We start from the raw sequence: 25,536 nt of genomic DNA, 5'->3' as shown, positions 1-25,536 counted from the left end.
AGTGTGCATGAACACTTTTTCAGATACACTGAAACATGCACACAAAAGCTTATACCCAGAACTAAGATGCTACTGGACAATTTTTTAATTATTTTATAGCTTTCCACCAAGAAAGCGTAAATTGGGGTGGAATTGAGGGAGAACGGGTACAGGGTGGCATTCTGATGGCAACCACACTGTGCGGATGTTGCAGAAACAGAAGAAGAAAATAAACCAACCCCTTGCCTGCGTGAGGCATATCTGGAGCAGACCTGCCCCTTGCGCCCTTTCAGGCTTACTCATGAGCAAACTGGGAGGGTTTCTTATCAAAGCAAATAGGTGGAGAAGGGAAAGGACCGCCAGGGCTCTTGTAGGGAGGAAGAGGGAGCTGCGGGTTGGGCGACCCCAGGCGCCTTCTGTGGAGGGGGGGGGATGAAGAAACGCTGTCCTGGCGGGGGGGGGTGCTGCTGCAAAAAATAGGGGATCTTAACAAAAAAACACTACCCCCCACCCCAGCCCTGTTGATCTCGGCGAGGGTTACTTTGGAGTAGCCACATATAAAATGGTCAACTGAACTCAAAGCAAGCAGGCTGTCAATAAGGGGCAGAGTGCTGGGGTCCTTCCCATTGTTATTAAGGGAGGGACAGGTCTCATTTTAAGTATATATATAATAAATGAATAATAAATGAATAAATCGAAAATAAGTACTCGTAAAAAAGGAGGGTGCTGACATATACAGATACAGATACAGATACAGATAGATAGACAGATAATCTCAGCACCGTTAAGTGCATGTGTGTGTGTGTCAGCACCCTCCTTTGCGAGTACTTACTTTCGATTTATTTGATTGTTTGTTTAGTATTATTTGTTTGGGGTGGGGACCGCCCTCGTTTTTATACGGGGGTGATGAGTTTTCCTTGCCCTTGTTAACGGAAAAATCTGAGGGCTCCCTTGGACAAAAAGTAAAGACACCAACCAGGATAACTTGGAGCAAAACAGCAGCCTGTAGGCTTGGCCTTTATTGAACTGTTGCAACAGGGTGTTCCCCTCACTTGCAAGAGAGAGGAAAGACCCAGGAAGATGGTGTGCAAGGCCTTATAAAAACTTTTGAAATTCCCCTCCTCTAGGTCAAGCCCACCCCCAGAAACATCACACCTTCATCACAGAAAGGAGGGGTTGAGGGAGGAGTTGTGGAGGTAACCTGAGTGTCCTGTCACCTGGCTGGTTCTTCCTTTCCCCCCCCCCATGAGTCACTTCCAGGAGACAAAGGGGAGTTTCCAGTTTCCTGCCCCCAGAGGGAAGAGCTGATCATTGTCCTTTGTTCCAGTCCATGCTGAATCCACTCCCATATGCAGGTTCTTTGTGATTTTGATTGTCTTCTGTCTGGGACCATCAGGGTCGACATAGCAGCTGGGCAGGGCTCCTGCGGATGTGCTGGGATGCTCAAGGGATTATGGCTGACCAGAACCAAGCCACCACCCCCCCCCTTTGATAGTCCTTGTCACATGGAGTAAAATAAAATGGAACAGTGCAAATCCAATGTATGGTTGATTTTTCTATGAATTTATAACAGAAATGTGGCGTATGTAGTGTGTGAGTGTGAGTGTGTGTGAAGTTTGTGCAAACAGAATGATTGGGGTGGGGGGTTCCTGCTACACCCTCCTCTATGAACACACACACACACACACACACACACACATATGCGTACTTCATCTGTGGGCGCTGTTGTTCTTTTATATCTATTTATGTGTGGCGGGGAAGGGGGGCGTTGTTTCCCCTCACCTTATGTGGAGACCTATGGGGGTGACATCCCACCGGGCTTGTTTCTCGTGAGGCCTTGAGGCGACGACGCCGCCGCCGCCCCCGCCCCCGTGCCCCCTCCCTTGGTGGCGGCGGCGGCGGCCATGTTGCGCGCGGCGGGCGTCGCGGGAGGCGTCCTCCTCCCGAGCAGCGCTGGGCTGGGCTGAGGCGGTTGCTGCCGGCCCGCCCGCCCGCGCGCCGCTCCCCTTCTTCCCTCTCTTCTCTCCGGGACGTCTCTCCGCACCGCCGCGCCGGCTGCCGCCCAGCAGCCCTTCCCCGCTGCCGGAGCCCCGCGACCGAGGAGGGACCGAGGAGAGCCTCGCCGGCCGGCCGGCCGCCCCCTCCCACGCCGCCATGGCCGGGCACAGCGCTCAGCCCCGCGCCAGCGCCGCCTGCATCGTGGTGAGGGGCCGAGAGGGGAGGGGGCTGGGAGGGGGGGCTGCGGGCATAGCCCCACGTGAGGCGGGGGGGGCGACCCTCAAACCCCCGCCCTGCAAGGCATGGGGGCATGGGGGCTTTCTCACACGCCCCCCCCCGCCAAGTGGGTACCTGGGGACCCATAATGTGGGAAGGTGCTGGAAGGCCAAGGGCCTGGGGCCTGCGGTGGGGGCCCTGAGGGTGTCTGGAGATGTGGGGTCCGCTTAAAAGGAGGCAGTGGGGAGAGGCCCTTGTGGACCTCCACCTCCCTCGCAGTTATCGCCTCCACGCCACCCCCAAAATGATTGTGATGGTTTGCAGATATTATTTCATAAAATTCATACACCAATTGATGGCCCCCAAAAAGAGAAAAACACATTTAAAAGCCTCAGATCGGTTTACAAAATGTGATAAAACTGTAAAATCGGGGGAAGGGGATGATTGCAATGCATTATAATGTACAAGAAGTTTAAAACACTCAAACAGATAAAGAGGCACACCACCAGCATTTCTAAGAATCTGGCTATATAGGTAATTCCAGGTTTTGTTAAGGGGCAGTTGGTTGACATATGAAGAGTGTGCTGCCTTTGGGAGTGAAGCCTTGGAGGGTTTCAGCTGTGGCTGCAGAGCCCAAAAGGGGAGAGGCATGTTTTGTTGCAGGCTGGGCAGGCGAAGGAGCGTTCAGTTGGTCGTGCAGCTGAATTTGGGGAGGCTGATTTGAACCAGGGTCAGCCCTCCTCCCCACATCCCTACTTTTTGAAGGGGTGCTGGGGGAGGGCAGGGTTAGCTCCTCCTCAGGAAACTCTGGAGAGGAGAATGATAACCTGGAACAGAAGGAAAAAAGATTTTGTTACATTCAGAGAGTTGGGGGAATTAATATGCACCCCCAGCTAATAGGGTTCAAAGAGGAAGGAAGGAGAAGGTGAATGGCTTTAAACTGGAGGTTAATCTGGGGAGGGTTGAAGAGTTTAAAGTGGAGGGGGGATATTCATTTGGTGTCTCAAGGAAAAACAGGTTTTTAAAGGGGGGAAACAAAGTTTTCCAGGAGTGTTACTGATAAAGGATAGAAGGCTTAACTTGTACAAGCACTCATAACCCTGACCATAATCTGTATTTCTAATATACTAGGGATGATTTTTTGAGGTATAAGACAACAATAAAGAATCAGGTTTCTGGGCATATTCAGAATGCCTTCATCTCAAGTTATGCCTTTTGCGTCAAACCATTACAATAATTTATCTGTTTGTATATGGATATTGCCAGAGTTAATATCTACAAAAGTATGCAACTATTTTTTGTGTTCTTAAAAAAATATATTAGGCCTACTGAGGTCAATCAGCTTATTTCTAGGTAAGTGGTTTAATGTTGCAGCCTTAGACACATTTGGGCTGCAATCCTAAACCCATTTGCCTGGGAGAATTCAGTAGGACTTACTTCTGCATTACATGGTTAGGATTGTGCTGTGCAACCTATTGAACTCAGTGGTGCTTACTTCCTAGTAAATGTGCATAGGCCTGTGCTCACCAAGCACATGTGAAGATGAGTAATTTCCTGTTCAAGGAGTCTAGTTCGGAAATATGTTTCTTGTGTGTCCTTGACTTCATTAGCTTGAGCTCGCCATATTTGGGTTTGATGCAAATAAAAAGGACTCCAACTGATTTCTGTAACTAAACATGTCAGCACTATTTAGAGTTGGAAAAGACAACACCATAAGTTTGAACATTTTTCATTAAATTAACCCAATGCCTTACTTACTATGAAAGTGGTTTTTGAATTTCAGTTTTCCTCATCTCATGATAGTTAATCTTTCTTTCTGCAATACATAAGTATACAGTATACAACTGTATACAATACTTATACCTATATTATATTATATTATATTATATTATATTATATTATATTATATTATATTATATTATTATAACTTGAGGGGTAGAATTAAGGTGGGGTGTCAAAAGCCAGATTTAGTACGGAGAGAGAGAGACATCACCACAAGTCAGGGAACCTCAAAGTTTCCTCTGGTGAAATACTTTGAAATGTCAGCAACATGGCATCTTTTATGTTATCATTTGAACCCAGGCTTTCTAAACTGATGTTCATAGAGGAACCGCTACCACTGCCTGAATCCTACTTCTTGAATTGAAGGGGTACAAAAGTCTGGATTGATCAGTTGCTGCTTAACACTGGTCAAGTTCCGTGCAAGGAGCTTGGCTCCCTGATATACTGCAGAGCTTAGGGCATAGACAAGCTTGGAGGTGGCTTGAACGCAAATGAATGAAAACTCCAGTGGAATGCAATTGAACACTGGCGAGCGATCATCATCAAGCTTACTTAGTGGCAGTGAATGATAGCAAAGTATGCCTCCTCGCTGTGCTGTCCAGTACAGAGCTTTTCTGGGTAGTACCGGACCTTTTACAGTTGGGAGCAAAGGAGGTGATGGATCCAATAGTAATTCATTGTGATTTGGTTGCAAAGCATTGAATAAAACTGCTTACATCTGCCAGGATCTTGACGCCACTGTTAACAGCAGGTGAATCTCGAGGGGTGTCCAGAGCACCGTCTAGTCCTGTTGTGTTGGATGAGTTTCCGTTAGTAAGGCTCAAAGACATGGACAAGGTGCTAGGATCAGTCAGGGCACTCACTCACTTGCGCTCTGGACCCTTGCTCCTCCTGGCTGATAGAAACTAGCAGGGGAGGGACAGCTGGCTGGGCCAGGGAAGTGGTTAATACCGTCTTGGGAGAGGAGGAGGAGGTGGTCCCTGCCCGCTTCAAGGAGGCAGTGGTGAAACCACTCAGGCAAGAAACCCTCCCTGGATTCAGAACATTACTTCTGTTGTCTATGCTCTGGTAACCTCTAGGTTTGATTGCTGTAATGCATTATATGTGAGGCTTCCTCTGAAGACGGTTTGGAAACTTGGTGCAGAATTCAGTGGCCAGGTTGCTCACCAGGGCAAGCCAGTTTGAGCATATTACACCAATCCTGGCCTGACTGCACCAGTTGCCAATTATTTTCCAGGCTCAGTTAAAACTGCTGCCTTCTGACTCAGAACTGCAATACCTCAAGGACCACCTCTCCCCATATGAGCCTGCCCAGACCCTGTGATCATGATGGGATGCCCTTCTTTGTGTGCCTCCTTCATGAGAGGTCCAGAAAGCCACAACATGAGAATGCCTTTTCTGTGGTGGCTCCTTGTTTGTGGCATTTAAGGGAGGCTCACCTGCCACCTTCATTATATATCTTTAGGTGCCAGGCAAAAACATTCCTCTTCTCCCAGGGCCTTGGCTAGTTTAGAATCTACAGCCTTTTGAATTGTTGTTTTTGTTCTTTACTATGTTATGTATTTGGCCCTTCACCTGTGATCCTCTGCTGAAGTGCAGTATAGAAATTTTAATAAATAAATAAATTCTCTCATAGTAGGCACTGCAAGTAGGGGAACCCAATCTGGGGTCTTCCAGACACCAGTAATGCCCACTGATAGAACCTCTATCTCTGGCAGATGAACTGAAATGCTCAGTTCAGTGGAAAGATGAGAAAATGTTATTTGAGGAACCTAATAATAAATGCAGAGCCAACAGGGTTCTGCACAAGCCTTCTGATAAATCTAAACATTTGCTGTTTATGGATTGCTGCAGCATATTTATTTTAGCCCTTCAGGTGTTTTTGACTAGAGGGTACCAGTTGGGGAAGGCTGTTCTGTTCCAAGTGCTACAATCTCCGTGGAATATTAAGACACATTTTCAGCATCTATTTATCATAAGCCGGGTTCAGTTTCTTTCTGCCATGTGGGTGTTAACCAATTGGTTTATGAAGAGGCAAAGGAGCATGGTGTTCCTCTCAAGGCCATTGCATAAAAGCGCGTTTGGCTTGCTGCTGCAATCAAATTAGTTGTTTCTACCTGCAGAATGTTTCTCATGAGACTATAATTCACAGCGAGGGATTCTTTAGTTGTATTGCTGCTCAGTAGCATACAGGACAGCCAAGTGTGGTTGGTAGCAGAAGCAATTAAAAAACCACACACACATAATCAGTATGTTGATCTTAGCTTTGATAAGGGCAACATGCACCTCTCCATGCCTTTAAAAGTCGCCAAATGTATCTCTAGGACTAATAAGGTCTAGTCACTTACTGCTGTTTGAAACTGAGGTTTTCAGTATTCTCTAACAGATTTTAAACATTCCGAACAGTGTTTTGTTTTTGATATATTGGGGTTATATTATTTTAGGAGCTGCATGTAGTGGAGTATCCTGGCTTTTTCTCAAACTTTTAAAATCAAATTCCACCTCCAAAAAAAAGTCTGCTGTTGCTGTTTTCAAAAAAGCCTCAGAAATGTGGAAACTGAAAGGGTCAGCATAATGTTGTTTAGTCGTTTAGTTGTGTCCGACTCTTCGTGACCCCATGGACCAGAGCATGCCAGGCACTCCTGTCTTCCACTGCCTCCCGCAGTTTGGTCAGACTCATGTTTGTAGCTTCGAGAACTCTGTCCCACCATCTCGTCCTCTGTCGTCCCCTTCTCCTTGTGCCTTCCATCTTTCCCAACGTCAGGGTCTTTTTCAGGGAATATTCTCTTCTCATGAGGTGGCCAAAGTATTGGAGCCTCAGCTTCACGATCTGTCCTTCCAGTGAGCACTCAGGGCTGATTTCCTTAAGAATGGATACGTTTGATCTTCTTGCAGTCCATGGGACTCTCAAGAGTCTCCTCCAGCACCAGAATTCAAAAACATCCATTCTTCGGCGATCAGCCTTCTTTATGGTCCAGCTCTCACTTCCATACATCACTACTGGGAAAACCATGGCTTTAACTATACGGACCTTTGTTGGCAAGGTGATGTCTCTGCTTTTTAAGAAGCTGTCTAGGTTTGCCATCGCCTTTCTCCCAAGGAGCAGGCGTCTTTTAATTTCGTGACTGCTGTCACCATCTGCAGTGATCGTGGAGCCCAAGAAAGTAAAATTTCTCACTGCCTCCATTTCTTCCCCTTCTATTTGCCAGGAGGTGATGGGACCAGTGGCCATGATCTTCGTTTTTTTGATGTTGAGCTTCAGACCATATTTTGCACTCTCCTCTTTCACACTCATTAAAAGGTTCTTTAATTCCTCCTCACTTTCTGCCATCAAGGTTGTGTCATCTGTATATCGGAGGTTGTTGCTATTTCTTCTGGCAATCTTAATTCCGACTTGGGATTCATCCAGCCCACCTTTCGCATGTTGAATTCTGCATATAAGTTAAATAAGCAGGGAGACAATATACAGCCTTGCCGTACTCCTTTCCCAATTTTGAACCAATCAGTTGTTCCATATCCAGTTCTAACTGTAGCTTTTTGTCCCACATAGAGATTTCTCAGGAGACAGATGAGGTGATCAGGCACTCCCATTTCTTTAAGAGCTTGCCATAGTTTGCTGTGGTCGACACAGTCAAAGGCTTTTGCATAGTCAATGAAGCAGAAGTAGATGTCTTTCTGGAACTCTCTAGCTTTCTCCATAATCCAGCGCATGTTTGCAATTTGGTCTCTGGTTCCTCTGCCTCTTCGAAATCCAGCTTGTAGAATTTGCTTAATAACCTTGCTAGCGTGTGAAATGAGTGCAATTGTGCGGTAGTTGGAGCATTCTTTGGCACTGCCTTTCTTTGAGATTGGGATGTATACTGATCTTCTCCAATCCTCTGGCCACTGCTGAGTTTTCCAAACTTGCTGGCATATTGAGTGTAGCACCTTAACAGCATCATCTTTTAAAATTTTAAATAGTTCAGCTGGAATACCATCACCTCCACTGGCCTTGTTATTAGCAGTGCTTTCTAAGGCCCATTTGACTTCACTCTCCAGGATGTCTGGCTCAAGGTTAGCAACCACACTACCTGGGGTGTACGGGACATCCATTTCTTTCTGGTATAGTTCCTTTGTGTATTCTTGCCACCTCAGCATAATGCCTAATCACAAATACTGTATTGTCTTCCTCAGGGTTTACTTCTTCCCCACAGCCTCTCCCAAACTACTTCCTCCCCTGCCACTTGATTCCCCTCAACCCTTCCCCACTTTCTCTCCCTGGTCCCTGGTCAGCTGTGAGTTCTGTACAGTGCCCAGCATTCTCTTGGTGCTAAATTATGCCTGTAGCAGAATCACGATTCCCAGTTCAAAGATGGGAGGAGATTGTAGTTATCTGCAGTTTTCAACTGGTGTATTCCTCCCAGAGTCAATGAGTCTCTGAGTAGGATGTGAAGGCTGTGGTGGCAGGTAAACCCATGAGTAGCAGCAAATATACATCATTCAGCTTGCCTTCCTGGAGGAGCCCTCTTTGCTGGAGGGTGGGGAGGAGGAAACTGTACTTGCATGCTCTGCTGTGGAGCTTTGCTGTCATGTATTTTGAGGATTCAAGTCAGAAATGGTGCGCCATTGTCCTCTATTGATCCCACTGACTCTTCCGTAGCTCTGAAAGTTCTCATTGCCTTGCCTAGTCCTTAGATGATATTTTCTCAATATTATTTTTATTTAACTTTCCCCATTTTTCCATTATAAATGATAACCCACCCCCAACTACACAAACTATCTTTGCATCAAAATATTTTTCCTTCATCTCAAAGCTAATTAACAGAATAAAATCCATTCCCCAATATATTTTTCACTGGAAATACCATAGTTGAAGCCCCCTGGAGCCTCACGCAGGCAAAACATACACTCTGCCAATAGATTATAGTTTAGGATTTTTTAGTAATCCCAGATTATGAGGCTTTTAAATATATTTTTGTTCTCTGGGAGGATATGTAACACATTGTACCTGACCTCACCTTTTCTGTTTTCCTTTTAGATTGGAGATGATGAACAAGGATATGACCTAGACTTGTTCTGCATACCAAAACATTATGCAGAAGATTTGGAAAAAGTATATATTCCTCATGGGCTTATTATGGACAGGTTTGTTTTACTCTCAGCAATATTCAAAAATGATTATTTGCATGCAAGCCTCTGCATGTTTGTCCTAAGGAGGTTTCACTTTGTGGTGGCTCTTGCAGCTTGCTTGGAAGCAGTGTCTGGTTTACTGGAGTGTAGATAAATTTCCTCTGTACACAGTAAAGGCAGTTGCTGTGGAAGGGAACATTTCCTATGCCAGCAACACAATGCTCTGAGGAGCAGACAGCTCCTCCTGGGTTGGACTTCCTAGGTCAGTGGAACCCAAATTGTGGTCTGCGGATGACTGCTCCATTCAGCCTGTCCACAGCATTTATGTAGATTGTGGCTGAAGACAGGAGATGGCGCATCCATCACATTAAATATTGATACTAATTTGTAATAGTATCTTTATTGTGTCTTTTAATTCTTATATTGGGTTTTAATTTATAATACAAAAAGTACAATATATAAGAAGTAAAAATGCAATTGCAAATCAAATGGCTTCTAGTGGAGTACATTACCATTGCTACAGCAAACAAAAATCCTTAAATGGTCCATCAGCAATTTTGAGGTGGTCTAAGGGGTGGTGAAGTTTGGGAACCATTGCTCTAATATTCTGCACCTCTAGCAAATTGTTACCAGTTCCTGACCCATAAAAAGACAGGCAATTTGCCCATAATTCATATGTTAATGAGAAAAGGGTTATAAGGACATACTGTAAATTAAGTGTGTGCATGTGTATATATTAGGTAACAAGTTTCCTCACTGACACACTGGTGTATAAATCTTGAAAGCACAGAACTTTAAAAATTTGAACAGCTTTCTGTTTCCTTGTTTCTGAATTTCCGGAGTGTATTGTTGGTGCCTTACTAATCCAAGCTGCAATATGCTTTAAAAAGTGAATTAATTTACCTTCTGAAGACCTGTATGCTTCATATCTTTTGAAAGTTGTCCAGTAACTAGGCAGAGACTGAGATTTACTTTGGCACATGCTGCCCTGTAAAATCAAGGGAGTTTGGCAGTACTGCTATTAGATTAACCTTGACAAGTGAGAAAAAGCAGAAATGTCACTGACCAGTAAATAGCCCTATTTTGTCAGATGGGAGATAAATACAATATCAGGGAAAGATGCTCTGTTGGCTTTATCTTTACATGAATGCTTACCATGGTTTGTCCAAGCCAGTGGGGGTGAATAATAACATGATATAATGAGAATAATTTCCAGTCTCAAGTGCTTGAAGGAGGGCCTCTCCTGTTACTTGTCAGTCTGGGTGTTGAAATCTTATTGGGACACCCTTCTTGAAATCCCACTGGTGATTTCTACTCAGTGGGCAGTTGTGTGGGGAAGAGTCTAAATAGTCTTAAGGCCCCATCTACATATATTTTTTCTCCTCTCTCGAGAACTATGGCTGACTTCTTTCTTACTGAGTTTTCCATGTGGTGTGAAGACACATCTTTTTGGGCAGGCCTTAGAGTAGCAGTTTGATTTTAACTCATGTTCTGACTGTTGGTCTTTTGGAATAGTTTTATATTTTTATGTTGTAATTTATTATTCTTATGATATAGATTTGTATATGCCCTGGAATCTCCTTGGAGGAAGGCTGGTTTAGAAATGGTACAAATAAGTGTGTGTGTGTGTGTGTGAGAGAGAGAGAGAGAGAGAGAGAGAGAGAGAGACCTGGCACTGGGCTTGGTGTGGCAAATTAGTTTGTTTCTCTTTCCACAGAACAGAAAGACTGGCACGAGAAATCATGCAGAGTATGGGAGGGCATCACATCGTGGCTCTCTGTGTACTTAAAGGGGGCTACAAGTTCTTTGCTGACTTGCTGGATTATATCAAAGCCCTGAATCGAAACAGTGACAAGTCTATCCCTATGACCGTTGACTTCATCAGGCTGAAGAGCTATTGCGTAAGTGTGTCTGCAGTCGCTCACACAGATGGCTATCCAACCACTGTTTAAAAGCACCAATGAAGGAGAGTCTGACACCTTCCAAGGCTGCCTGTTCTACTGTTGAACGGCTCTTACTGTCACAATGTTCTTCCTAATGTTGTGTCAGGGTCCCCTTTCTTGTAATCTGAACCTGCTAGTTCTGGTTCTGCCTTCTGGAAACAAGCCTGCTGCATCTTCCATGTCCTATTCAAATGGTGCTGGAGGTTTTAAAGCAGAGGTTGGATAGCCATCTGACAGGAATTCTTTAGTTGTGATTCCTCCATTGTGGGGGGTTGGGCTACATGACTCTTGGAGGTCCCTTCTGTGGGGATGTTTGAGAGGATATATTATTTTATTATATCCTTCCTAACTTGCGTTAGCAAGTTCCATAACTTAGCAGAGTTGTTAAACAATCTCCCTTTTAAATTACACAGCAGTTAGCTAGTTGCAGGCTTGTCTGAGCCTCACTATTTAGGATTCCTGGTAAGATCCCTTTTTATATCCCTCCTAAAAGAATAGACACAACCATATGATTAAAGTTAACATAAAAGTAGTTTACTTACAATCATCTAGTTCACAATAAGATCCCTGAAGGCAGACTTAATTTACAGAACAGCCTATAACAATGTGAACTATCCCATAAGGGAAATAGTCTCAAGTGGCTGCGATTTAGCAGTCACTTCTCCTAACTCTTAGGAACACAAAAAATGGAGAACAAAAAAGGCAGAACATGGAGGCCATGTGCTCATCTGTCCAAGAACAGACCACACCCACACTAAGTCACATGCAAAGGAAGTCTGTCCCAGCTCAGGAGGAACTAGCAAGTTTTTTCCTGAGTGATACATTGCATGTGCATTGTGGGAATGTTGTATTTGACTACAATACATTTCTACATCCTACCCCTTCCAACTCTACAGTTCTGTGATTCTATGAGGAATACCATTGATGTTAACATTTAGCTGAGGCTTAGGTCCAAGGAGGATAACAACTTGCTTTTGGAAATTATGTGTTTGGTTTTATTTATTTTTTATAAAGGTTTTTCTTTTACTTTAAGAAGGTAGGTGATTGTTCAGTGTAACATTATTTATCATTGAGGAAACAGAAAATACTTGGGAGTTTAAAGTCATATAAGAAAAACTTAAACTAAGAATTTGAAAACCACATATGGAGTATATTATTTCTGTGATCAGGGCACTATACTTCTGTGATCCCATTCCCCTTAACTAAGGACCTGATTAAAGTACACAAAAAGAAGGGGAGATATGTAGAAACAATCTAATTGGAAACATAAATTTATAATTTGCTTGAGTTGTCTGTGAAATTAGAAATTAAATTGTTTACAGAGTTTTGAGGGTTGGGATTAGGCAAGTTTACAAAGTAGGGTATTGGCATCACATGAGTGATAGTATATTTCTTTTTAGACATCAATTTTTAAAGGCAATTCTTGTTTGCTGTCAAAAGCACAGATACAAGTATGACAGCTTCCTTCTTCTTAAAACTACAAATGGAAACATTAAGTGCCTTCTTTTCTAGATGTTTTGTACCTTTACACTTTGGCATGTCCTCATATTTAAAAATAATGTAGATGTACTTTCAGCTATCTATTCTGTCAATCACCTTTTTAGTCCCTGGTACATCCTTGACTGTCTCTTCCAGACAGACAGCTTTGTGTTCCACTGTGGGTGGGAGTGATGTTTTATGTTCATTTTTAAGAGGCTTAGTCAAGGTGGGGGAAAAGCACTCCTGTCTTTGTAAGTCGCTTTGAGTTCACATTTCTGAAAAAAACCTGATGGGAGGAGGAGGAGGAGGAAGGAGAAGAAGAAGAAAGAGGGAGCCTTATTCTGTGCAGGATTGGGAAAATTTTCCTCTTCCTCTGTTGTATGGTGAATGTTGCCAGCCAGGATTTACAGTGGTGCCCCGCAAGACGAATGCCTCGCAAGACGAAAAACTCGCTAGACGAAAGGGTTTTTCAGTTTTGCATTGCTTCGCTAGACGAATTTCCCTATGGGCTTGCTTCACAAGACGAAAACATCTTGCGCTTTTTTCTTAAAGCCACTTGAAGAGGCGCACCTGCGACGGACCGTGCTTCGCAAGATGAAAAACATCGCAAGACGAAAAGACTCGCGGAACGAATTATTTTCGTCTTGCGAGGCACCACTGTACAAACTTTTTAAAAGCTTCATTTTTCAAGTAGGGCTTTTGGCTTGTTTGTTTGTTTGTTTGTTTGTTTGTTTGTTTGTTTGTTTTTGTGTTTAGTGAAGATTCACTTTATTGTTATTCTCCTCCAAACCCTTTCTTTTTCTTTTCTCTCTAAAATCAGAATGACCAGTCCACTGGTGATATAAAGGTAATTGGTGGGGATGACCTCTCAACCTTGACTGGCAAGGTATGTAATAAATGACGATAGATAGATAGATAGATAGATAGATAGATAGATAGATAGATACGGAAATTTCTGTGAAGCACTTTTGTATGCTACTAATTTTCCATCACCAATTAGTTACACTTAAAGACAGAGCACAGTTGAATCCATTCTGTGAGATGCAAATAAAGGTGAGAGTACACATGTACCAGGTTGCAAGGTCCTCTTCTCTCGCTGGCTGTATTTTGCAACAGCACATTTGCTGTGTATGTTTTTGTCGCCCCTTCCTTAGGGGCTTAAAAAAAAATCATAGAGAAAAAACACATCAATTCCTATTAGCTGTTATAGCGAAGTAGAACTTCATTATACAGAAGCAGCAGAGCTCTCTATACCAGATGCTGGGGACAAAATCTGGGGAAGGTTATTATCTTCATGCGCAACTTGTAAGTCCCCAGAGGCACCTGAGTGTCACTGCTGGAATGAGGACTAGGCAAGACTATTGTTTTGATCAAGTAGCCACTGATGGATGTGGCTTATGTTGTCTTTTGTAAATGGTAGCACTTGCTACTAAGAAACATTATAATAGAACATGGCCATATCAACTGCATGCAACACCTTAGGAGCAATTTCCCTCATTTTTGTTCCAGTGTTCCATGCTGCAAAGTCTGTTTGTGGAAGGCAATCTAAATTTGAAAAAAGTAAACTGCAAATACTCTTCGGGAGTCTTGTTACTTTAGAAGTGACCAAAGAAACATAATGCTACAGTAATCAAGTCAAGGAAACAATTTTAAAAACCAAAGTATAAGACTTGAAATCTGAATCAGTGAAGTGCAACCTGTGAACAGAATATGCCTGGCACAGATGTAGGCATATTATGTTTATTTGTGGCATTTTGTTGGTTCAGGTTTCAAGTTTTTTATTTCCCCTGACACTTTTGTTTCTAGGATTAGCTCTTGCAGTCTGACACATCTTCAAAGGAACACAGGAAGCTGCAGGTCAGACTGCAGGCATGCCTCCTTTCATCACGCCTCACTTTGTTGCACTCCACAGATACTGCTCTTCACGAGGACCAGGCAGCCCACTCACTTCCAGTGGAAGAAAGCCCCCCCCCCCTTCTGGCCACAGCAGTGGAGCTGGCCAGGGCTGGGGCTGGGTTTTTCTCCTCCTGCCCTTGGTTGCAGGGGCCCCTTGCCTAGACTACAGCATAGTGTAAACATAGCTTTTATATCCAAATGGAAACAACAACAACAAAAAGTGTGACTTGCTTTATTGTAACACTAGCTTTATTGTGGTGGTATGGAACCGAGCCTGCAATACAGTGGTACCTCACGTTAAGCACTTAATTCGTTCCGGAGGTCCATTCTTAACCTGAAACTGTTCTTAACCTGAAGCACCACTTTAGCTAATGGGGCCTCCAGCTGCTGCCGCACCGCCAGAGCATGATTTCTGTTCTCATCCTGAAGCAAAGTTCTTAACCCGAGGTACTATTTCTGGGTTAGCGGAGTCTGTAACCTGAAGCGTATGTAACCTGAAGCGTATGTAAGCCAAGGTACCACTGTATCTCCAATGTGGTATGTGTATTTGTCCCCCTAACCCAGCATTGTTTGCTCCAGTTAGCAATGGTTCTGCAGGATATCTGGCAGCAAAGAGTCTCTTCCAGTCACCTGATCACCTACCAACCTGACCCAGAAGGGGCTTGGAGGGTGTTGAACTTTAGGCCTTTTGCATGCAATGCAGCTGCCCTACCACTGAGCCCTTCCCCTTATCTTTACAGTATTGAGAAGATAAGACTTCTTAAAATATAATTCTGGGCTGGGGAGCTTGTGCCCCTCCAAATGCTGCTGGATTACAACTCCTTGTGATCATCCTTGACGGTTGGCCATGCTGGCAGTGGCTGATGTGGGTTGGAGTCCAACAGTCTCTGGAGGGCCACAGGTTCCCCACTCCTGCACTCGAACATCTTCTGAAGTGCATCTTGTCGTCTTTGTAGTGCTGCTTCTGTCTAATAGCAGCATTCATCTCATCCTCTATTTTGTGCCTACTGCTGTATAGAGCAAGAAATGTCCCTCAAAGGCTGTTGCAATATTCTGTTACGTCTCCCCTCTCCTGGTTCTGCCGTACAAACAGAGCTGCTTGTCAAGACATTCAACTTTCATTTGTCATGTAAGGTGTGAAACGTTTCACTTCTAACAGTAAATATTAATGACAGTAGCAAGTAATGCTATAAGGATCATACAATTTTTTTGAAACCCTTAACCCCTCCCCTGCTATCAGTTATTCTCTAAGCTTTCATAGAAGGCTTCCGATTGTGCCTCCCAGTAGATATAGAGATGTAGGATTGCACAGGACGTCTTGAGGTTCTGTCTGCAAGTGACCATACCAATGATGCCTCTAGGGCCTTGGGTGCTCCCTTACTTGCACTCTGCAACCTCTAGGCTTTGTTTATGTGGGGGTTCTTCATGGATAGATAGCACATTCACATTTAGGTACGTGATTCAGTTCTAAATCACTCTCTACTTTAAATATGAAGACAACTCATGAAAATATGAATGAGTACTCCCTGTTCTGAATTCTAATGTGGCACTGGTTATAAAAACTGCCTTATACATAGTCAGGCCACTGATCCATCAAGCTCAGGATGGTCTTGCCTGACTGGCAGTTTCTCGGCAGGGTTTCAGATGGGACATTTCCAGCCCCTCCTGGATAGCCAGGCATTGAAATTGGGACCTTCTGCCACTGATCCAGGGCCGTCCTAATTTTTACAAAGCTGTTCTGATGATGAATGTTCAATATTTTTGTTGTTGTTAGCTTGCCCTTGAGAAGGTGCGTAAACTAGCTAAGCAATATCAGTGCGTTAGAAAGAATAGGATGTGGCACATGTTGTATTTCCTCTGGTACTAATGCTTCCCTGCCCCCTCAGTTGGTTCTGAAACTTGTTGCATTGAAATTGGTACTTTATTTCTGAACTATGATAAACTTTCAATTTTGAGTTTGTGCTAATGAGCAGTAGAAACCTGAGTCGTTTAACCACAGGGCATAATTTTGTAGCCATTTTCTGCTGGTTTGCTTCATAGTTGAAGTATCCACCTATATTTGTGTGCTGGTTAATCAGGGAAATGAAAAATGAAAAACAGGCATCCTGAAAAGGTTTGGATAAATATAAATTGGAAACCAAGTGTTGACTTAATTAAACTCATGAGCAATTACTCATGAGTTTCTATTTTTCTCTTTCTCCTAGAATGTCTTGATTGTAGAAGTAAGTACAACAGTTTACATTTTCCTTTTTTAGTAGGTATGATTTGGGGTAATTCTGTGAAATCAGTACAAATAATGTAGCACCATTTTACTCCAGAACAACAACTATCCCTAAGCTAAAGTATGGATTAAAGCTCTCTCAAAAGAAAAAGCAATTTCTCTTCTACAAGCAGCTGCCATCAGGGGGACACTTACCGTATTTTTCGCTCTATAACACGCACCCGACCATAACACGCATGTAGTTTTTAGAGGAGGAAAATCCGTAGGCATGCCACCCTTAGGCATTCCCTCCATAACACGCACAGACATTTTCCCTTACTTTTTAGGAGGAAAAAAGTGAGTGTTATGGTGCAAAAGATACGGTAATTCGCATGCAGGGTTTTTTTACTACTAAGATGGATAGCCAAGAATGCATTGTTGAACTGATTCTGCTTAATTGCATTGTGACTTAATTCAGCTAGAGCTTGTTAATATTTTACACAAAAATGCTCTTGTTCTTGTGGAGGCCATGTAAAGAGCTGATCAAGTATTGGTGTGCACTTCAAATTCTGGGACCATATCCATTTGCAGATATGTTCCCTTCATTCCCCCCCCCCATAATTACTGACAGACACAAATGAGCACCAAATGACCCTGAATTTTATTCCTCCTCGTATGTATGATTTAGTTAATTATGAACCTGTAAGAGGTACTTGGCTGCAGCTTCACTTCACAAGGCTCTTTTTGTTTTAAATGTCAGGATATAATTGACACTGGTAAGACAATGAAGACTCTTCTGTCTCTGCTTAAGCAGTACAACCCAAAGATGGTGAAAGTAGCCAGGTATGTTTAATTCCTGCATGTGCTACAATTTGCTTTCTCAGGAACTTTTGCAGAATGATGAAAAAAGGTGGTACAGTTACACATCTTTTTGTATCCTTTTGAGGTCAGTTACGTTTAGGAGTTAATAAGTGCAAGGTTGGGGGCGTTAATTTTTCTCCATTGCTTGTGCTGGATATTGATCGTTGCCTTTGTGATGAAGGTGCCCATAGTTAAAAGCAGTGGGCTCTCAACCCCCCTCTGTGCTTCAGCTGCCCAAGACTAAATAACAAAGAGAACTAGTCTAAGGGAAATTGCTCTATTAAAAGGTTTTAACAGTTTAGTCAAAATGAGTGTCATCTTGGATCACTTCTCTCTTAAACACCCACATATTATACTTACTCTTAGTAGACCTTCTGCATTCTTAGTACAACGACTCTTGCATCTCACCCAGTAGCTAGCTTAAATACTAATTTTTAACTTTAATTATCAGAATAACCCTGCCTTCCTAAACAAGCTTCTTTATTTATTCTGTATATTTTGATGAAAGTCTCCCACTGTCCACAGTATATTTTGAGCATAGGTAAAGTCACTTTTCTGCTGCACAAGTTTCATGGCAGTGCAGGGGCCTAGGCAGGGGGCAGGTGCTTCAGGCACAGAACGGTGATGTGCTGAATTTCCCCTTCTGGCACCACTGAAGGAGGAAGAGAATACTTTTCAATGCCTGCTCCTCCTCATACAAAATTGGTCAAAGAGCAGCCTTTGTTGTTGTTGTTTAGTCGTGTCCGACTCTTCGTGACCCCCTGGACCAGAGCACGCCAGGCACTCCTGTCTTCCACTGCCTCCCGCAGTTTGGTCAAACTCATGCTGGTAGCTTCGAGAACACTGTCCAACCATCTCGTCCTCCGTCGTCCCCTTCTCCTTGTGCCTTCAATCTTTCCCAGCATCAGGGTCTTTTCCAACTACCACACAATTGCACTCATTTCACACGCTAGCAAGGTTATGCTTAAAATTCTACAAGGCAGGCTTAAGCAGCATGTGGACCGAGAACTCTCAGAAGTGCAAGCTGGATTTCGAAGTGGCAGAGGAACCACAGACCAAATTGCAAACATGCGCTGGATTACGGAGAAAGCTAGAGAGTTCCAGAAAGACATCTACTTCTGCTTCATTGACTATGCAAAAACCTTTGACTGTGTCGCCCACAGCAAACTATGGCAAGTTCTTAAAGAAATGGGAGTGCCTGATCACCTCATCTGTCTCCTGAGAAATCTCTATGTGGGACAAGAAGCCCAGGATGTCAATATTTATTCTTGCCATCTCATTTTTTACCACATCCAACTTACCCAGGTTCATGGTTCTTACATTCCAGGTTCCTATGCAATATTTTTCTTTACAGCATTGGACTTTCCTTTCGCTTCCAGGCATATCCGCAACTGAGCGACCTTTCGGCCTTATCCCAGCCGCTTCATCAGCTCTGGATCTACTTGTACTTGTCCTCCGCTCTTCCCCAGTAGCATGTTGGACACCTTCCGACCTGAGGGGCTCATCTTCCAGCATCATAACTTTTATATGCCTGTTGTCTTTGTCCATGGAGTTTTCTTGGCAGGGATACTGGAGTGGCTTGCCGGTTCCTGCTCCAGGTGGATCACGTTTGGTCAAAATTCTCCACTATGATCTGTCCATCTTGGGTGGCCCTGCATGGCATAGCTCTGAGCTTCTCTAAGTTATTCAAGCCCCTTCGCCATGGCAAGACAGTGATCCATGAAGGGGAGAGCAGCCTTTATGCTCACTTAAAACTTGGCTGTAGAAAGAACCCTCTGACTGCCACTGTAATCCAGATTCAGTGTTTCCACTGTGATATAGCAGTGGGGGAGTACAGAACTTAGTGGCTTCGCATGCAGGGAGCATGGAGTGCATTTCATGAGTTAATTTCTACTCACAATTTACTTTTTTTGCTTTGGGGTCTTTTTAACAGCTTGTTGGTCAAAAGAACACCTCGAAGTGTAGGATACCGTCCTGACTGTAAGTGAATTGTTCAGTGCACCTTAAAATATATACATTTTTAAAGCAATGTAAAAATCTCTATATTCAGATTGAAAGTAGATGAACTTTGACTGCAGGGAGTCACTGGCCTAAAGAACAACTGTAATGTTACAAAATGGAGAGGGAGGGATAAATGAGGACAGAAAAGAATTATAGGAGCTGGAGCAGAATTAAGGAGAGTGACCTGGCCTCTGTGGATATGTACTATACTTTGTTTGCAGTGTGTTTAAGTAGAGATACCTGAAGCACTTAAAAGTGAAATGGGTAATGGTGCAATCCTGGGCATATTTACTCCAAACTGTGTTCAGTGGGGCTTTCGCCCTATTAAATGTGTTTAGGATTGCAGCTTAAATTGCAGCTTTTGCAATAATTTAACTCCTTTCAGTGGTATGTGTTTTTCCACTCATTTGGGGCCTTGTCACCTAGTCCCTACCGTGACGCGGGTGGCGCTGTGGGTTAAACCACAGAGCCTAGGACTTGCCAATCGGAAGGTCGGCGGTTCGAATCCCCGTGACAGGGTGAGCTCCCGTTGCTCGGTCCCTGCTCCTGCCCACCTAGCAGTTCGAAAGCACGTCAAAGTGCAAGTAGATAAATAGGTACTGCTCTGACGGGAAGGTAAACGGCGTTTCCGTGCGCTGCTCTGGTTTTGCCAGAGCCACATGACCCAGAAGCTGTATGCCAGCTCCCTAGGTCATTAAAGCGAGATGAGCGCTGCAACCCCAGAGTTGGCCACGACTGGACCTAATGGTCAGGGGTCCCTTTACCTTTTACCACCTAGTCCCTACTGTCTCACTCCTTTGGACATGGTGTAGCTTTTCCCTGCATCAAAATGTACTGTCAGTTTTATGTCTCCCTGTTTTATCCTTGTTTCATTTTTTAAACAATGCCAATAGGCAGCATTATCAAATAAGAAACTGGTTATGAATAGTCCAAATAATGTAATATGATTATCTAAACATTGCCCAAATGTAACATACTGATGAATTCTGGCTCTTTTTCAGTTGTTGGGTTTGAAGTACCAGATAAGTTTGTGGTGGGATATGCTCTAGATTACAATGAATACTTCAGAGATCTAAATGTAAGTAATGAACAAAGATTGTCTTCTGTATAAATTGCGGAAGAGTATTCCCCCCCCCTTCTGCCTGACGTAGGAAGCTGGCTTATGCAGAGTCAAACCACTGGTCCAGTATTTTCAGTGCTGACTGACAGAACTTTCCAGGGTTCAAGGCAGAAGGTCTTTTCCATTCATAACTGGGGATACTGGGAATTGAGCCTGGGGCCGTCTGCATGCAAAACAGATGCTCTGCCACTGAGCCACAGCCCCCCTTCCCCTTCGTGCAACATTTCCTTTGCTTCTTTTACCGGTGGGTAGAGAAATGCCAGAATGATGTTTTCGGCAGATGCAGCTAAAAAAGCCAATGCAATTCTGGGCTGCATCAATAGGAGTATAGCATCTAGATCAAGGGAAGTAATAGTGCCACTGTATTCTGCTCTGGTCAGACCTCACCTGGAGTACTGTGTCCAGTTCTGGGCACCACAATTCAAGAAGGACACTGACAAACTGGAACGTGTCCAGAGGAGGGCAACCAAAATGGTCAAAGGCCTGGAAACAATGCCTTATGAGGAACGGCTAAGGGAGCTGGGCATGTTTAGCCTGGAGAAGAGGAGGTTAAGGGGTGATATGATAGCCATGTTCAAATATATAAAAGGATGTCACATGGAGGAGGGAGAAAGGTTGTTTTCTGCTGCTCCGGAGAAGCGGACACGGAGCAATGGATCCAAACTACAAGAAAGAAGTTTCCACCTAAACATTAGGAAGAACTTCCTGACAGTAAGAGCTGTTCGACAGTGGAATTTGCTGCCAAGGAGTGTGGTGGAGTCTCCTACTTTGGAGGTCTTTAAGCAGAGGCTTGACAGCCATATGTCAGGAGTGCTCTGATGGTGTTTCCTGCTTGGCAGGGGGTTGGACTCGATGGCCCTTGTGGTCTCTTCCAACTCTATGATTCTATGATTCTATGATTCTATTCTGCTCTTGGGGAACCCCAGGCTCTGCTGTCCATAAACTTACAGGCACATAATGGGGTGGAGGGGGCTTACGCACACTCCCCATGCAGAAGGACTGTTTCCTGTATTTCCCACCAAGATCCGTTGGGCTCCCAAACAACCCCATTAACCTGACAGCAGTTTAGGTTCTCCTCCAACCTCAATTCTATATCCTTAAGCCTTATTGGTCAAGTGTGGCATTTCCCAGGAGAGATGGGGAGAGAGCCTGTCTCAAAGCAGTTTTTGCAAGAAAGGCTAACTAGTATCTACTGAATTTCTATTGATGTTTTTAATTGTTTACTTATATATATATTTATATTTTATTATAGTTTGTATGTTGTAAGCTTCCTTGGTATACTTTATGAAAGTGGAATATAAACATAAATATTAACAATATATAATAATAAATAATAATATATAAAATTTAATAATAATAATAACAATAAATTAAAAAAGGCCATTTTAGAATCTACTGAGGTGGGCAGGTGAGACAGCTGACATAGCTTCTTTTGTTTTAAATATCCATGCAGCCAAGCTGATTCTAGTGTTACAGAATATCATAATTTTGTGGCTTGCTGTAATTAGACTGAATAGCTGCCCCTTCAGGTTCCATTCCTGATGATAATGAGGTAAAAGGAGCCCTGCAGCTTCGTCAGTGAAAGGTCCATTTCTCCATCACCCTGTTTCACACAGTGGTCTGTCTCTAGGCTTCCTTCTGCGAAGCCCACCAGGCACTAGGCTGTTTCTGCTGTGGCCCCACCCCAGGCAGCTGTAACTCAGAGATGCGCTGCCTCTGAACCTGGTTATGATGAACTGCCATGGACTTTGCCTAACCCCCTTCTAAAGCTGTTTGAGCTACTTGCCATCCCCATATCCTGTTGCTGTGTATTTGGAAAGTTAATTATGTGTTTTGTAAAGAAGTCTTTTACTTCTTTGTCTGTCCTGAATTTATTGTCAGTTTTATTAGGGGATCCAAAATTCTAGTATTATGAGCTGAGGGGAGATTTTCTGTACTCCAAGCTTAATTTTATGAACCTCTCCCACAATGTTGTGTTTCCCCACCAACACCACAGTAATGTTTTCCCCTAAACTAGAAATAAGAACAGAAGATTTTTTTAAAAAAAAGTACTGTCCTTTTCACCTCTCCTGTGTCAGCTTATCCAGGGTTTGCAGCTGCTGTCTCTCAGACTAACAGGTTCTGTGCTTCACTCTCCACCATTTCTTTTTATCATCAGCTGTCAGGGGTCTTTTCCGTTACCTTTTTTTTTTTTCTTACACAGAAGGGTAGTCACCTTGAGGGGTAAATTTATACACATTAATTAGTCACGGACACAATTCTAAAAGAATGTGAAATGTTGCAGTTGATTTGGAAAAGAGTAATTCAGAATCAAGGACTTGTGCAGCTCTCAGTTGCTCCTAAATACAAGTTTCAAGAGTTGGAAATGTTGGATTCTTTTAAAAACTGAAGGATTAGTTATTTGGAAATAAATTCACCAAATAATTTGTCACTGCAGGGAATAGAGCTACTTACCCTGGGAGTCATTAGTGGCTGATAAGATGGTGGTTATATTCTGTGAACTCTTCCTGTCAGCAAAAGGATTACCCTAGCAAAATGGGGCTTCTCCCCCACTGCTCCCCAGATCTTCTCCAGAGGGTTGGGAAAACCCCTAGAACTGATTTAGGGGACTCATGGGGGAAGGGAGGAGGGGAAGTTGTGTTGCAGAAGAATAAATATTTGAGCTGATTGAACTTACTGTTATTCTTATTATTTATTAAATCTGTATACTGCTCTATACCTTCAGGTTACATAGCCCTACATTGAAAGCATCCCAAGAATTCTAAGGCAATTCTAACATAGAAAGGAAAGTGTATGGTGACAGGACTTTATAGTAGGAAGGATAGGCCCTTATTTGAAGGACCCCCTAGAAATGCAGAGCCAACTCTTTGGGCAGTGTTGGAGAGGAGAGAGAGGCGCCCCGTGCTGGGGCAGGGAAGGAGCTATGCCAGGACTGCAGTAATGCCTCCACTCACTTCCTTTTCTCCTTCCAAAAAAAGAGGGTGCTCTGCTTGGGGCATCTACTGGGGCAGTTCCTCACGCCCCCAGTGTATTTATGAAGAACGGGATGAGCTTCTCTCATGTTGAAGGCCCTAGTGGGAGATGTCCCCTGGGTCCTATTTCTTGGTCACACTCAGTGGTAACAGGCTCTGCAGAGTGTTTGTTCATCTCCTAGCTGTTAAACTCCTAATCCACACAGTGCTTTTACCCTCTCTCTTTCAGCACATTTGTGTCATAAGTGAGACTGGGAAACAGAAATACAAGGCATGACAGCAGTTGCTCCAGCACCACAGTTACGGGACTTTGAAATGTGCATCCACAGTGTCCATTTTCCTCTGCCTTTGGCTCTGGTCACCAGCTTAAAATTGTAGAGTTCTCCAACTTTGTTGTCATTTGCTTGCTATAACTTATTGCATGTACAGTATAATAACCTCGTCTTGTTCATTTACATTTGAGAAACAAAAAGGGGGTGCCGTTGTGTGTTCTCTCTTTCTCTTTCCTTTAAGAAAATTGCACTATGAATCTACTGATTCTAGCTCCTTTCCTAGTGGGATTTGCTGTGTGTTTGACCCCCAAACATATTCCTCCCTCCCCGCTTTTAAACTTCAGAACTCAAATAGTTTTAAGTACTGTAAATGTATAAGGCATTTTAAGATGGGAAATTATATTAGTAATATTTTTTTAAAAAAACCAAGTAATTTAAGTTTTATATAGTAATGAAAGCAGAAATTAAGGTGATTATTGGATATCCAGGGTGTGCCACCACCCTACAACAGAGGCATGATGCTCTTGAAGGAGTATGGATAATGTTATGCTAAACTGCTTTCTCTGTAGTTGCCTTACTTGCCTCTTAACAGGAGCTCTGCACAAAAAATAATGCCATTTCAGCCTGAAAAGAGAGCAAGTGACATATAGAATGTTGAAGCAGCTACCAGGCTTTCCACCTCCTATAAAATTAATTGTATAGTCCACCTGGAACTTCTCTTACACAAACCCAAGGGGAGAAGAAAATGGGAATTGATTCACATCAGGATTGCCCCCTCCAAGCTCCAGGTGGATTCTGTCTTAATTTTCCTTTCCCTTCTCCATCAGTTGAGCAAAACTGCCTTTCAGAACTATCTTCCTGTATTTCACCTCAATGAAAAATGATTGTAATGTTGACTGTATGCACAACCAACATACTTTTAAATAAAGGCTGTTTCTCCAAAGGTAGCACCTTGATGACTGCGCTGGCCTCTTCCATCTGCCGAAACATCTGCGGTACACCTGCCTCCTCAGGGTTCGCTACACCTTCCCTCTCTGTTGAAGGAGGCGAGGTCTGTGGAACCCAGGCAGAGGGCACAGCACTCTAGATGAAACCAGTGCAACCAGCGCCCTGGCAAAGACCAGTTGTTCACTAAGCACCCATGTGTGGGCCATCAGAGGATGCTTTGCAAGTTATCCTTTTATTCTTTTTCCCCTTAGCTTGTTTCTTTGTGGTCTTTTTAAATGGGTGGTTGGTTCTCTATTGCTCTTTCCAGGTAGGAATTTTATTGAGCCACATCAGAAATGCACTGAAGTGCTGGGCAACCACAACTATCTTTTAGTTTACTTCTCCCCTCTCACAGGTAAATTCGTGGTTCTGTGTCTTTTTAAGTCATTCAGTTACTGCTGTGCAATGAAGATTTAAAGTGTCGTGTTTTGCTCTTGCCAGGCCATTGTTTCAAAAGAGTAGAGGTGGTGCTTTGAAACTGCAGTTCAGGGTTGCCCCACCTCTGACCCCCCTGCATTTTACAGAGACCTCCGCCTTCTGTTGAACCTTGCAAAAGCAGCTGATATGTTGATGCATTTGAACGTTGCTCTTGCCTCAACTGGCAGTAAAGCTTCAGTGGGAAGAGATTAAGATGATGGCTGAGCATCAAACTTCAGTGTAAAATTAGTAAATTACAGTACAGTACAATCCACATCTCATTGCAGCCAAATTGGACAGATCA

General features: G+C 43.5%; 1 protein-coding gene across 2 annotated transcripts; it reads left to right on the top strand.

Annotated features, from left to right (window-relative positions):
- Positions 1–1,870: 1,870 nt before the first annotated feature.
- On the top strand, positions 1,871–24,775 carry HPRT1 (hypoxanthine phosphoribosyltransferase 1). Of its 2 annotated transcripts, XM_082207513.1 has the most exons (9): positions 1,933–2,181; positions 8,993–9,099; positions 10,802–10,985; positions 13,327–13,392; positions 16,607–16,624; positions 17,363–17,445; positions 19,397–19,443; positions 20,466–20,542; positions 23,786–24,775. In XM_082207513.1, the coding sequence occupies exons 1-9, from the start codon at positions 2,134–2,136 to the stop codon at positions 23,831–23,833; spliced, it is 678 nt and encodes a 225-aa protein (XP_082063639.1). In that variant the 5' UTR covers positions 1,933–2,133; the 3' UTR covers positions 23,834–24,775. The 2 variants fall into 2 exon arrangements, with proteins under 2 accessions (XP_082063640.1, XP_082063639.1); XM_082207514.1 differs by lacking the exons at positions 16,607–16,624; positions 17,363–17,445; positions 19,397–19,443; positions 20,466–20,542; positions 23,786–24,775 and adding an exon at positions 15,421–15,817 and having other exon boundaries at positions 1,871–2,181.
- The last annotated feature ends 761 nt before the right edge of the window (positions 24,776–25,536 follow it).

This window comes from Podarcis vaucheri (assembly GCF_965113315.1).
Source record: "Podarcis vaucheri genome assembly, chromosome: Z".
Taxonomy (NCBI): domain Eukaryota; kingdom Metazoa; phylum Chordata; class Lepidosauria; order Squamata; family Lacertidae; genus Podarcis; species Podarcis vaucheri.
Note: the sequence above shows the minus strand (reverse complement) of the source record. Positions and strands in the feature narration are given on the sequence as shown.